Source organism: Sander lucioperca, chromosome 7 (assembly GCF_008315115.2).
Source record: "Sander lucioperca isolate FBNREF2018 chromosome 7, SLUC_FBN_1.2, whole genome shotgun sequence".
In the NCBI taxonomy this organism is placed as follows: Eukaryota; Metazoa; Chordata; class Actinopteri; order Perciformes; family Percidae; genus Sander; species Sander lucioperca.
In genome coordinates, this window is record NC_050179.1 from 35503264 (window position 1) to 35518497 (window position 15234).

The 15234-nt window shown below is 41.3% G+C and overlaps 2 protein-coding genes across 17 annotated transcripts in view; one reads left to right on the forward strand and one right to left on the reverse strand.

Moving 5' to 3' along the window:
• The window catches only part of LOC116036326 (zinc finger protein 510-like), a 99658-nt gene extending 99217 nt beyond the window's left edge, over window positions 1-441 (forward strand). For both annotated transcript variants that reach the window (XM_031279846.2, XM_036003643.1), the window contains one exon: window positions 22-441. In XM_031279846.2, the coding sequence (XP_031135706.2) occupies window positions 22-98 (77 nt within the window). In that variant the 3' untranslated portion in view covers window positions 99-441. The remainder of the gene's footprint in view (window positions 1-21) is intronic.
• LOC116036235 (zinc finger protein OZF-like) overlaps window positions 1-15234 on the reverse strand; it is a 49588-nt gene that overhangs the window by 25268 nt on the left and 9086 nt on the right. For 6 of the 15 annotated variants that reach the window (XM_036003630.1, XM_036003625.1, XM_036003623.1 and 3 more), the window contains one exon: window positions 11486-13486. The exons of 6 other annotated variants lie outside the window; for them this stretch is intronic. In XM_036003630.1, the coding sequence (XP_035859523.1) occupies window positions 12039-13486 (1448 nt within the window). In that variant the 3' untranslated portion in view covers window positions 11486-12038. Of the gene's footprint in view, window positions 1-1379; window positions 1393-11485; window positions 13490-15234 lie in introns of those variants that run through there. 3 more of the 15 variants (XM_036003628.1, XM_036003631.1, XM_036003624.1) reach the window with 3 other exon arrangements.

Below are 15234 nucleotides of genomic sequence, written 5' to 3' on the forward strand. Positions count from 1 at the left end.
AGAAACGATTTAGTTGTTCAGTTTGTGATAGAAGATTCTCTCGGCTCAGTCATGTCAAAAGTCACAAGTGTGTTGGTGAGAGCAGCAGAAAGAAGTGAAGCTGCAGAGATGCTCGCTGAGACAGTTAGTCAAGTACTGAGTTCAAGTCTTTGTTCAACACTAATCAGCTATAAACTGTCAGACTTAAGGCTGCTACAGACCTCAAAATAAGCTTGTTTTCAGCTAAAATGAATACACAATCGTTATAATTCTGTTTTTATTTATCTTTATTTTGTTTTCTGGCATACGCTAAATGGTATCAGCAGTGAGGAAACTCAAGCAAAGTATTCAACCTTGTTACTATTGGAGGAGGGGTGGCGGTGATGCGTGATCATAGCTTCTTAGGAATTGTAACACTTTTGTTTTATACAGTTATTTGAATAAATCAAAGTTAAACTTGAATTTTTTCATCTGTTTCCCTAAAGAAAGTGGTGGTTAGTAATGAGTTACATTTACATTTGTCTGTCATCTCAGTTATAATAACTTTGTATTCTCCAAGTTAATATCTGAGATCTTTGAACAAGATGATGTCACTTAAGTGACGTTATCAAAAATAAGCATAATCATAATTTTGGAGAATATTTTTAATATTTTAATAATTAAATTGAGTTGTGCAGAGGGCGCTGATGCACATCGTTTGCCCATGTGTGGTAGACAATGGAGGGCGAAGAAGAGCGTCTACGCAAACGGCGTAAACATTAAAGGGATATTTCACCGTTGGAAAGATGAATATATCTTGAAATTGGGTCACTTATGTCACTTTATTTATTTATTTTTTTTGAAATTGGTGGCTTCTAGGCCGAGAAAAGCCAGAAAATGTGTTTTTGGATGTGGATGAAAGACACCAAATCCCAGAATGCACTTGCATCGCTGCTTTAGCATCTACTCCCAAGCCACGCCTACCGTTTACAGACTGACAGTGAGGCAGCATTGAACTCCAATGTGTTTTATTGTCATTTCAACCATATACACGAAACGTTTCCCCGTGGCTCAAGTGGTTACACAATTAAAAAGAAATAAAAAAATAAAAAAACGACATACGAAACAGGCTACATTTTGTGCATACACATATGCTCCGTAAAGTTCAGCTAATACATAGCTACGAGCATTAGCGCTTGGTGGGCTGTAAACACCGAGTATAAACTTATATATTTGCATGGAATGTAGAACGGTCGGCATTTAACGGTCACAAACTCCACCAGCAGTTAGCAGTTAGTTGGATACAAGCACCAGTCCGTGTTAACGCAGCCCTCCTCCACTAGTCTTACCCGGCGACAGAGCAGCCGGCTTGGTAGCTGGATAGCTGCTGTTCAGCCATGTTTCCACAACAACAAAAACACAGCAGTCTCTGAACTCGCGTTGGGAGTTTGGTTGAAGTTGGATGTAGACACTGATGGAACCATAGACTGTATATAAGAATGGACCAACAGATCCCGTTGCTCTGGACGGAGACCAGTGAAGGCCGTTAGAAGCACTTTTCCGGTGAGCGCTGAGCGTTACTGCGCAGCCTCCAACTGAGAGAGACAACGTAAATGTGCCGTGAGCAACCTGTCTGAAAGTTGGAAGTCTTCTGGTAGCTGTGCCAAGAGAAATCTCAATCATTCCCAATCTAGCAGAGACGGAGAGCGTAGGTATATGTAAGGAGATAACATAGACACAGGCTAATTATTGATCACTAAAATGATAGTTAACATTAGTAATTAAACTTAAACAGCTAATGGAAGTCCAAACTGCCTGAGAGCTTCTCCTGTACTATACGGTAATTCTTCTACTATGCGACAGTAAGTCGCGTGGTTATGACACAATCGTTAGCCTATTTTTATAAAAACGTCTGCTACGGAGCTATAACATGAGGTACAAGGTAATGGAGCCTTTTATACATTGTCGTGTTTCTTTAGAAATAAACAACGGACAAATAGAGTCTTTAAACTCTTCAGATGTAAAGTTATTCTCTGTTAAAGTGACGTCAAAATGAATGGCAGTCAATGGGATGCTAACGGGGGGTGATCGCTTTGTAGCATCAAAATGGCGCCATAGGAGGTTCGCGGTCCGAGGAGAAGCTGACCCCCTTGGATGGAACAGGTGGCCGGCTAGCGTTAGCTTTCCACCAGTACTCGTTACGCGTTCCCAGCTGATGATGTCCCTTTACCGGCCAGAGGCATCGAGCAACACCGCTGGTCTCCATAGCCAGCGAGCGAAGCTGTGTCGAGTATTCCGTCTGTAATAAAGTTTCCTGCATATTCTCCGATCTGTACCAATGTATCCCGGTGGTACACGTGTGCGGTAGTTTGAATGCACATAATTGTTCTAAAATTTCCTTCGGGATGGATGAATCTATCTATCTAAAAGTTTTCTGCTGAGAAGGGAGTAGCGAAAATTCAAGATGGCTGACACTCGTTTTGGCTCTGGAATCTTCAGAGAAAGACGACAGTCCAACCCCCTATGGGCGGGTTGAAACGTGGAAGTAGTTCCTACTACTGGCTGTAGTCCATTGCCTCTGGGCAAAATATCTTCCGATGACGCAAAAATTCTTCGTTTTACGTCCTCAGATTTTTTCCAGACCCACAATACAGAGATCTCTCGTCTCAGGGGGACATGAGGGAGGCAAGCACGATCGTTCAAAAATTCTACCGTGTTTCTACTGATACAAAGCTTAATGCTAAATCGGTGAAGTATCCCTTTAATACATCACATCCACGGGTGCAAGCTGTATGATTGTATGATTATTCTTTTATATTTGTTATTGCTTCCTAAGGAGAAAGAGTAAACCGCTGGTGACCATATTAACCACCTCAGGCATAGTAACGTATGTTTATCTGAAAGTAAATAAAATATATTAAGGTACACACTGAAATGTTTCTAAACATGTATTTCTTTATGACTGCATGCACAAGTTACATTTGTAATAACCTACCTTAAACCTTACACTAGACCTACATTTAATGGACCAGCACATTGGATAAATTGTCAGAATATGTGAACCCATTGTAACTGCTTAATAAAGGAGTTAAACTTCAAAATATTGTTTGGGGTAGTTATGTCATCCCTTCACACTAATCTGGACACATGTTTTGTTATTTATAGTCATCACAGAGCCAGTACCTTAGAGATCACCATATATTATAAGTACAGTAGCAGCCGTCAGAATATGTGACCCCACTGTAACTGCTTATTTAATGAGTCAAAACTTTAAAATATTATTTTCTGGAGCGTTAAATATTTACAATAAACCCAAATTAAGCACTTTACAATTGACTCATTAATTAAGCAGTTATATTGGGGTCACATATTCTGACGACTGCTACTTGTCAGATATGGTGACCTCTGTTGTACTGGCTCTGTGATGACTCCAAATCAGAAAACGTGTACAGATTAGTGTGAAGGGATGACATAACTACCCCAAACAATATTTTGAAGTTTGACTCATTAATTAAGCAGTTACAGTGGGGTCACATATTCTGACAACTTACCCAATGTGCTGGTCCATTAAATATTTAGTTCTTTCTTTTCTTTACAGTAGAATATGATTATTCACCACACATTTGTTAAATTGGTATTACATTGATCCTAAGCAAGAACCAAATAAGACGATAAGATTAAGTCAAATACATTCGTTTAATTAATAAGTCAAGCATCGGAGCTTCAATACACAGATCTGTGGGATCACAAAGCACGCAGAGACTAAGTTTCCCTAGCAACAGACAAAAAGCCAGAGCCGGTCCAGGTATCTCTAGAGTGTCAGACCTTGTGAGCCCTGATCTATTCTTCCCCTCATGTCTTATACTTTCTTTCTTGGGCCCCCTCTTCTTCTCCAGCACAGGGACTGTTATCTTCACAAAACACCCACCAGGGTGGGGGCCACTGTGTTATGTCTCGTCCTCATTTGCTCTCACGTGAAGCGGTACATTTCACTTGTTATTATTACTCAATGTACTTTGCTCGAGACTCATGACCATTAACTACTCTATAGTTATTATGGCTTAAGCTAAACCTTCTGTGCGTCAGAGTTTCCTTTGTTCAGGGAATGCAGATGTGCCTTGCCCGGGGAACTTGTAACCACCGTCTCTATGACAGCACACAACTCTGTGCAATAAGCTAACACCAAAACACACTTGGTCTCTTATGGAAAACTTTTGACATTCGTATTATATTTATCTGCAAATAGTAAGAACATTCTACAGAAAAATATGTAAAAAATCTTCCATTTTGATTTTATTTAAGTAAATATATACAAAACAAGTTTTACAATTCCTAAGCAACACTGCATAGTTACCGAAACTGTGGCAAATATTGAAGTACAATCTTAAACTGCAGTTGGCTGAGCTTTACAACTGTTTGTTAGCCTTTATTTAACAGAAATTGAACAGATTACTTGAGCAGGAGCAGTTGTTGCACTATTTGTTTTAGTAAATATAGATTTAACAGAGACAAACTTTGTAAACAAAACAGAAAAGCATTCACATCCTAAAACAAAGTTCCTGCACATCAGAACAAAGAAACTGGAACTGAAATCTTTACTGAAATGAGTGAACGTGCCAGATTCTCCTTCCCTGGAGGTGCACATAGAAACAGAATCACTCCGATATATCAAAGACACGTTGAAGAAGAAACAAGGATGAACGCACTTAACCACACAGATACAGTCACACTTCATCAATGGCACAAAAACACAGTTTCTACAGTAAAACAAAAACAAGGAAGTACTAGGGTTGGGTATGGTTTGGGTTTTTTGCGGCACCATTGTAAACTTATTGTTTTACCCTAGTAAGGACTTTAAACTGGAGAGAAACGTTGCTGACCTAGGCCAGGGCTTAACGCTAACTTTTTAAAATGGTTGCCGGCTTGGCAACCAGGCATCAGCTTTTGGTTGCCGAAATTGACAATATGGTTGCCATGTTTTAAACTGCCTATATTTGGAGCATTTCATTTCTTATGTAACTATACCACGCATTTTAATAATAAAACAATGAGAGAATAGCTTGCAATATAATTTCCCGTCCCTCTCAAATAGGGGTATAACGGATCACAAAACTCACGGATCTGATCGGATCAATTTTCGGATCAGCCCAAAAAACGGGGGAGTTTAAATGATTATTAAAAAAGTTATAACAATAACTCTTAACAATAATTACTTCTTTCACCAGTAAATTGCTGTTAAACGCCAAAAACAGATGAGAAAATGGTATTTTACAATAACTTTGAATGCACCACGAGGTTTACCAGTTTTAAGTAAACGCAACATTTAGTCCCGTCTGTGTTGTTTTTCAGACCACAGCAGTGACCATAGTGCTAGTTTGTGTCTTTTAGCTCTTAACTGTAGCGGCAGACTGTTGTACGTCCCGCTGTTGGAATCCTCTACAGTGAAATACAGTCACACTTTACACCATTTAGCTATCAGCATTTAACTTTGTTTAATCCAGTTACTATTGTAGCTAGAGATGTTCCGATCACCTCCGTTACTGCCTAAAACGCTGGTATCGGTATCGGGAAGTACTGGAGTTTATGCACCGATCCAATACCATGTAATAAAGCAAAGAAAATCTATGTTAAAGTAGTTTATTTATGTTCTTTTTCCGTTATAACTTACTGCCAAATTGGATAAAAAAAGAAAGTTCTGGGGCGTTCATTATTTGTGTTTGTTCATGTTTCACAAAGAGTTAATCACATCCATACAGGGATAGTAGTACACAGTTGTTAAAACATAATAAAATATATGACACACTGGTATCGGATCGGTACTCGGCATCAGCCGATACGCAAATTCAGGAGCAGCACATACATTTAAGTGGCACCGTAATGAGGCACCGAAATCAGATTTTAACAACGCGATTTTAACCTAATAGAATATTAGCGTCTTTTGAAATAAGATAAGATAGTAAGGGACTGTTCGTTATTTATTTAAGGGGCCACCGGAGGAGTTTTGGGACCTTTAGCCAAAAAAGACATGACCCTCCCCTCGCCAGTAAAAAAATTTCTATGATCCTCCAAAGCAATTTGGAAAAAAGGAATGACCCTCCCCCAGCAATTTATTGATACCTTCTGTACTGGTTTGCAAATATATACAGATTCCCATTGTTTTTTTACAGCCATGACACATGTGACTAAACCTCTGCATTCTCATCTGACGCATCCCACTCCTCTGTTATGGTGTGGTGGCCATTTCAGTAGATTTACTAACTAATATAGTTGTGGAAACACAATAAGCATGGAAACTAAATGCACACTTCCTGCATTACTGCATTACTTCAAATACTAAGTTACTCCTCTAGTAAACTAGTATTCACATGAAATAAAACAATAAAATATTGAGACCATTCAGCAAGGCACTCTGGGTAACATTCAACACACAAACTGGTTGCTATGGACTCGTCACTAGGCTTCCTCCACTTCGCCGTTTAAACAAAGTGGAATAAACCTAAGTCCAAATCTACACAAGACTCAATCAATTAGTAAGCTGACATCAAATGTGGCATTTAGGAAACCTTTATTGCAACCTTGACACGGTAAGATGTCCAGACTAGTGCAACAGTCATTTTCGTTTTTTGCGTCCTGCTGCTCCCATCGTCAGCCAGGAAATACTTTTTTTTTACTAAAGCTGCAGTATATGAAATCAGATGTATTACCTACCACCATTTAGTTGTTTGTGTTATTTAAGATATTTATAAAATATCTGATCATGTCAGACGTAATTATTCCACTCATTTTTTAAACAATGCAATTATCCGTTTCAGCCACCAGGGGGCAGCTCCTCCTGCCCCCCAGCAAACTCATGGGTCAGACCCATCTGGTAGTGAAGGAGGGCCGAAACTAAAAGAGCTACATGGAAAAATATGCACCAACAAGCCACTTTGAAATGTTGCTGTTTCATGAATACAAAAGTTGGGTGACCCCCCCCCCTCTGGACTGAAAAATGTTGGATGACCCTCCCCTCAACAAAGAATAAAGAACATGACCCTCCCCTATTTTCCTCCGGTGGTCCATTCCATAAATACCGAACGGTCCCTAAGTTTTGATTTGTTTTTATATATTAAAAAAAACTATTATTATATTATTAATATTGAACAGCTGGTTGCCAAAGGGGGCAACCACAGGCCACAAAACGGTTGCCAATTGACTCAATCTGATTGCCAAGGGCAACTGTTACTGTCGAGCCTTGATAGGGGACATTTAATACTTTAAGACAATTTCAAACATTTTTAATTAATTAGTTAATTAATTAGTTAAATTAATAAATACATACCAAAATGCACATGCATGTCCTTTATTTACGATGCTATCTTGCACTGCATCGTTAGTAAAGACAAGTTAAACCAACTCCGAGCTTCCTGAACAATAGCTGTCAATCAAGGTAGACTAATGAGCTCCCTGAGGGTGAGATCTGCTTGAATGTGACCAATCATGAGAGGGCCAGGGCTTCCCTTGGTTTCCGTCCCCAAAATGTCAAAAGTCTGTTTCATTCGGGCGAGCAGAAATCAACTTGGAGAGCTGAGTTTACCTGCGAGGGCGTGTATGCCCTCCAGCGCTCGCAGAGCAGACACTCTGGGCCAGATGTACGTACATTTGCAAACGTAGCGTTACCAGCGCCAAGGCTTACCCACAGAAAGCGCATAAATTGCGCTGTAGCAAAGCGTTAAGTACTGGTGCTATGATACGGCTGAGTGCAGACTGCGATATACCCACTGCTGATGCTATGACTGTTTGAAATGATCCTGATGCCAATATTTGTAATGTAGCGAAGAGTTTAACAACTGCTGGAATGGAATGTGAACGCTGAGTCGGAGATATGATGTCATCTTTGATTTCTTCTAACTGCATACCTGCAAACTCAGAAGGGATGAAAAGGTGACACACCCCACGAGTGTAGTGTTACCGTAACAAGCGTCCCGTGCGGTGATGTTTCAGTTCCCTCTAACGTCCGTTTTCAGAGCATCAGAGAGAAGCGCAGGCATTTAAGTGGCACCTAAATAAGGCACCGAAATCTGCGTTGCTATTCGGTCCGTTAGATAACGGTCGTTAAGGCATCGGGTCTCGGACCCCCCCACCACCCCCCCACATAAAAACTCTTCGGATCTATACAATTCACGTGGATGACATTTTCCGTGGATTGCCATTCTTTCCCTTTCCCTGTGTTTTGTTTCAAGCTCTCAGCTGCCTGTACAACTCTCTATTGTTAAATTAGTGCGCGAAGACTACTATCTGCCTGTGAGAAATGATACAATTAATATATATACAAACGCACCCAAGATGTTGGAACCTTGGGAGGTCATTAACAGCAGAGGGGACGGACCATATGCTATAAAGACAGCATTGGGTTGGGTTATTAATGGACCTTTAAACGGTAACGACTGCAACATCTCTTCAGCAGTAACTGTCAACAGGATTTCCGTGTCAAGATTAGGGGAATTGCTGAATCAGCAGTATAATCATGAGTTCAATGAGAGAGCAACAGAAGAGAGAGGTCTATCAAGAGAGGACATCAAGTTCATGGAAATTGTGGAAAATTCTGCAACACTTGTAGAGGGTCACTACAGCTTGAAATTGCCCTTTAGAAAGGAAAACGTTTCTCTGCCCAACAATTTCTCTGTAGTGAAGCAAAGGCTATTTAGCCTGAAGAGGAAGTTCCTGAACAATAAGCAGTTTTATGAGGAGTACATAACATGTCTTAACGATATGATAATCAAAGGCTACGCAGAGCAAGTACCTACACGGCAGCTAGATCGTAACAGTGGCAAGGTGTGGTACATCCCTCACCATGGTGTATATCACCCAAAGAAGAGGACGCTAAGGGTTGTGTTCGACTGTGGAGCATCATTCATTGAACCATCAGCTCCTACAAGGCCCTAACCTTACTAGCACATTGCTTGGAGTCCTACTCAGATTCAGACAGGAAACTGTAGCGGTCATGGGTGATATACAATCAATGTTCCATCAGGTTAAGGTGGCCAGAGGGAGATCTGACCAAAGAGGTGGCAGAGTTCCGCATGACTGTCCATCTGTTTGGTGCGGTGTCCTCTCCGAGTTGTGCCAGCTTTGCACTAAGGAAAACCGCAGACGACAATCAGTCAGACTTTCCACCTGAAGTTGTTCAAACTGTTAAGGAGAACTTCTACGTTGATGATTGTTTGAAGAGTATCGACTCCGACGAAGAAACTACTCCTTTGGTCAAACATCTAATTGCTCTTTGCCAGAAAGGAGGATTTATTCTGACCAAATGGATGAGTAACAGTCGCACAATGTTGCAAACTATACCTGAGGAACATAGGGCAAAGGATCTGAGGGAACTGAGTCTTGACAGAGACAATCTTCCTGTTGAACGAGCTTTGGGTTTGCAATGGTGTGCTGAGACTGATTCCTTCCAGTTCAAAATGGAGCTTCCACAAAGATCTTCCACCAGACGTGGAATTCTGTCAGTGACGAGTTCTGTTTATGATCCCCTCGGATTTCTTGCACCAGTGGTGTTGCCTGCTAAAATCATTTTACAGGACCTTTGTAGAAGAAATTTTGGATGGGATGAAATCATACCTCAGGACATGTTGCATCAGTGGACTAAATGGTTGAAGGACTTGGATGTTTTGTCTAAGTTTAAGGTTGAGAGGTGCATTAAACCCAACGGCTTTGGAAAGTCCAAAAAAGCCCAGCTTCATCATTTTTCGGATGCTAGTGAAGCAGGATATGGAACAGTCACTTACCTAAGGATGCAGAACGACAGAGGGAACAAAGGATCAACACGTAGCCACTCTCCTCATCAGATGCATACATCAACAGCTTGCCCATAGTGGTCGTAACCATACGCTGTCCACGCTGAGGAGAAAGTACTGGGTTACAAAGGCGAACTCAGCTGTGAGGAAAATCATAACTGAATGTTCCTTCTGTAGGAGATACAATGGCAGAATGTTGGAGCAAAAGATGGCGGATTTGCCAAAGGAGAGGATTCTTGCTGACCTTCCACCATTTACTAATGTTGGAATCGACTATTTTGGACCTATTGAGGTGAAGAAAGGACGAGGCACAGTGAAGCGCTATGGAGTGATATTCACTTGAATGTCAAGCAGAGCAGTAAATCTGGAAGTGGCAAATTCTCTAGATACAGATGCATGTATTAATGCTTTGCGTCGTTTCATTGCCAGGAGAGGTCAAGTTGCTCGCATCCAGTCTGACAATGCAACTAACTTTAAAGGAGCTGAAAAAGAGCTAAGGGAGGCTCTGTCAACTCTGAATCAGCACAGATTCAAGGAATGTTGCAGCAACATGGAGTCAGGTGGTGTTATAATCCTCCTGCAGGCTCAAATCATGGTGGTGTATGGGAGCGTGTAATCCGCATGATAAGAAAAATTCTCAGTTCCGTTCTTCGACAGCAGACGTTGGAAGATGATGGGCTTCATACAGTTATGTGTGAGGCTGAGGCCATTTTAAATGATCGGCCTATCACCAAGCTTTCGGATGATCCACATGACCTTGAGCCACTCACTCCCAACCATATTCTCCTAATGAAAGGGAAACCATCATTGCCACCTGGATTGTTTGAATCGCATGATCTGTATGTAAAGAGAAGATGGAAGCAAGTTCAGTACATCTCTGAGCTTTTCTGGAAACGTTGGATACGAGAATACCTACCTTTGCTGCAGGAAAGGCAAAAATGGAATCAAAAAAAGAGAAATCTAAAACCAGGAGATGTTATTGTCATAATGGATCCCTGTGCCCCACGGGGCTCTTGGCCGCTTGGAAGAGTGTTGGAGGCTTTCCAGGACAAAATGGACAAAGTCTGGAGTAATTACAAGGCCTGTGACTAAAATTTGCCTGCTACATGAGAGTACAGGTTAGCAGTGCATTCAAAATGTGTGTTCTGAGAAATGATAACGGTGTCTAGTTGTCTTTTTGACCATGGCTCTTTACTTTATGAATGTTTGAATTGTCCTGCCTGTATGTCATTACAATTAGGGGCCGGTATGTAAGAGCCATTTTCATTGGTTTGGGTGTAGGACACAAATTGTCCACTAGTGGCACTGGTAGGCATATGAGTGAAGTCTATATAGGTAGGAACCTTCATCAGGCAACTAGGGGTGCTGTTAAGTGAAGGAGCACAAACAGTTTTTTGACCGCATCAAATTGTTACAGTGCGCAACGCTCATGTGTATGATGAAATGTTTGGAGCTTGAGCTTGATGGACACATGGTTTCTTGTACGTTGATATTAAGAACTTTGTGATCAATAAATGCCGAGCAAAACGCAACGATGACTTTGGAGTCTGTGAGATCAACAGGAGACTATTGAGCGGTGTCAGGTACAATAGAGCGCGTCAGCTAGTCTACTAGCCATAGACTGTTTGTTTGTTTGATTGTTTTAAGTCCGCATAGCAGCCCCTCCGTGGCTTTAAGTTTTAGGCTTAGCCATAATAAGCAGTGTGAATCGAACTACAAACTGAGCAACTTAATGTTTTTTTCCCCCTGTGTGGATTCTCATGTGTCTTATCAAATTGCTACTGGTACTGAATATTGTTTGAGCAGGTTAAACTTTTTTTTTCTTCTGAATGAAGTCTCATGAGAGTTGTTAAAGTCTTCTTCAGAAAGAATCTTTTACTATCAACTGAGCAACAACAGTTCCCTTATTTGATTGCTCCTCGGTCCTTCGTTGAACTGGAAGTTGTTCTGGCTCTCCTTTGTAAAGGCCGTCTCAAAGCTCTTATTCCTGCCTCGAGGAGCTAGGATGGAGGAGGGACCTCTGAGGAGCTATGAGCGAGGATACACCAAGATAGAGGAGGGGCCTCTGAGGAGCTATGAGCGAGGATACACCAAGATGGAGGAGGGGCCTCTGAGGAGCTATGAGCGAGGATACACGAGAGCCGTGCAGCTGAAAGCCGACGCTTATTCCGCCCACACAGCTGAGGAAGTTATGTGATGCTTCAGAGGAAAGAATGTCTCCTCCGTCTCTCCCATGCTTCCTCGGTGGGACGGACTAAGCCGGGAGGAAGGGAGGAAGGTGGATGAAAACGGGGATGCAATTCAAGGGAACTCAGATTCAGCACTTGTGTGGACGACCAAGTGTCGTTTCAGATGTTGCTTTCGTGCAAATCTTCTATCACAAACTGAACAACTAAATGGTTTTTCCCCCGTGTGGACAGCCAAGTGTTCTCTCAGAGTTTGCTTTTGTGTAAATCTTTTACTACAAACTGAGCAACTAAATGGTTTTTCCCCCCTGTGGACAGTCAAATGTTGTCTCAGAGTTTGCTGTAGTGCAAATCTTTTACCACAAGCTGAACAACTAAATGGTTTTTCCCCTGTGTGGACAGTCAAGTGTCGTCTTAGATGTGTTTTCTGTGTAAATCTTTTACTACAAACTGAACAACTAAAAGGTTTTTCCCCTGTGTGGATTCTCATGTGTTTTACCAAATAGCTACGCTGACCAAAAATTGCTTTACAAACCGAGCAGGTTAAACTTTTTCCTTCTGAATGAAGTTTAATGTGGTTCGTTAAGGTCTTCTTAAGAGAGAATCTTTTATCACAAACTGAACAACTTAATGGTTTCTTCCTTGTGTGGACAGCCATGTGTCGTTTCACATCTGACCTTCGTTTAAATCTTTTATCACAAACTGAACAACTAAACGATTTCTCCCCTGTGTGGACAACCAGGTGTCGTTTCAGATTGCTAGGGTCTGAAAATGTTTTACTACAAACTGAACAACTTAAAGGTTTTTCCCCTGTGTGGATTCTCATGTGTACAACCAAATTGCTAGGCTTAAAGAAACTTGCTTTACAAACTGAGCAGGTGGAACATTTTTCTTCTGAATGAAGTTTCATGTGACTCGTTAAGGTTTTCTTCAGAGGGAATCTTTTACCACAAACTGAACAACTAAATGGTTTCCCTCCTGTTTGGACTCCAGAGTGTTTCTGCAGAGGTTTCTTGTGGCCAACGCTTCCAGCACATTCAGAGGAGCTAACTGATGTGTTTCCAGTATTACATTCCACATCACTTACAGCTACTTCATTGTTTTTCAGAGGGTTTAAACCTGACTGAGGTTCCCTAGTCTCCTCCAAATCACCGCTGACATCAGTCTGAGATTCAGAGTAGTCTGAAGTCTTGTCATGAGTAGCTGGTTGTAAAGGACTATCTGGATCTGAGTTCCTGGCTGGTTCTGGTCCTCCCCAGTCCTCTCCATCAGCTTCTGTTCTCTCTGCCTCTCTGTTCTCCTCAGTTTGGCTTTCATGAAGCTGTGAGGACTGAGCTTTCTCTTCATCATCTTCTTCACTCTTCACAGGGACAGAAGTTAACGGGAACTTGATATCAGCCTCCTCCAGCCCTTGAAGCTGCTCTCCCTCCTGACTGGTCCAGAGTTCCTCCTGTTCCTCTTTAATGTGTGGGGGGGGCTCTGGGTCCTCCTGGTCCAGACTGGAGCTCCACTCCTGCTGCTCAGGGGGAACCTCTGCTTTAACCACCGACAGCTGCTGGACGTCTGAAGAGAAGAATCAAATACATGCACACGGAGAAAACTGTTAGAAAACTGTAATTTCACATTGACAAGATCGTTTTACATAATCTGTGGTATGTTTTACATATTAATTATGTTTTATGTTAATTTCTGGGTTATACATTTACCTAAGGGAAATTAAGTTTAACTTAGGGAAAGTTAATTAATTTGTTAATTTAAGTTAATTTGTCTTGGACATACAGGCTGAGAAGAATCAAATACATGCACACGGAGAAAACTGTTAGAAAACCATAATTTCATGTGGACAAGATCTCTTTACAGGGCTCCAAACTATGACCAAATCATCGCATTCTGCGATTTTTTTTTTCAAAAGTGCAAGCACTTTTTACAATTATTCACAAGTGTGCAACCTGTAAATTTGACGACATTATGCTTAAACAAATGTGAGGCAGTTCGGCCCTTTATCACAGAAACACATATGAAGCACATATGTGTACAAATAATTAAAGTTATCTTGTTATTGTAGTAGTTTTTGTAATCTAAACTGTGTTTTTCTCTTCTCTTCTTTAGCAGTTCCCTGAATGTCCGTTACAGAGTGGTCAGACAGCGACACTCAGTGGCTGCTTGGTGGAACTGCAGCAGCTAGGGAGAGGGTTTCTCTTCCTGCTTCTAAACAAGAGATTAACACCCAAACTAACGGCATTAAATGCATATTTCAGCCTACAGATATATGTATTGTTCAGAAGCAGCAAACACACCAAGACTATTGATTAAAGTGCGAGAGATTTTAGAGCTGAGTTCTGAAAGTGTAAATGAGGTAGGGTTTGTTACACTTAAAATAGTTACAATACAATTGGCATTAACCAAGCCCTGGGTATCCTGCTCTGCCTTTGAGAAAATGAAAGCTCAGATGGGCCGATCTGGAATCTTCCCTTTATGACGTTATAAGGGGAAAGGTTACCTCCCCTTTCTCTGCTTTGCCCGCCCACAGAATTTGGCCCGCCCATGAGAAAGAGAGAGAGTGAGACATCAAAGAATTTCTATTAACTGAAGAAGTTCCACTCTCTCTATACTTCCGGCTTCTGAACTGGTTGCAGTTCCACTCTGGTTCCACTATAGGGCGCTCAAGGGCGAGTGCAGAATGAATGGGACTCCATGGAGCTATACCCCTCAAAATCCACTTTTCTCATATCATCATTTTTTGTCGGATGCCGTCAAGCGGGATCTCTGGTCATAATCAGTCCTTCACTGACCAATCAGCATTCATTAGCAGAATGCTAGCGTGTTATGGGCAACAACAACTCAACCTGTAAGAATTCAAACTCGTTCATTCAACTTTCATCCTATAATCGATCTTGAACTTGCAAAAACTACAATAAAATCTGAGATTTCTCAACGGCAACCAGGCGAAAGAGAGAAATTTAGCCGTCTGGCTCCATAAAGTCCCATTCATTTTGCACTCGCCTGCGATCACCGCCAGTGGAACTCTGCTGGAACTGCAACCAAATTCGGTTCAATGGGGCTAAATAGGAGTGAAAAGGCTTTCCATATACGGGCTTTGGAGACATCATAGAGCTGGGCAATAAACATAGATATTGATATGGACAGATATCTTAGTGTATGAATGCAAAGTGTTGTCTTTTCCTGGTTTTAAAGGCTGCATTACAGTAAAGTGATGTCATTTTCTGAACTTACCAAACTGTTCTAGCTGTTCTATTATTTAACTTTACCCCACTTAGTCATTATGTCAACATTACTGATGACTATTTATC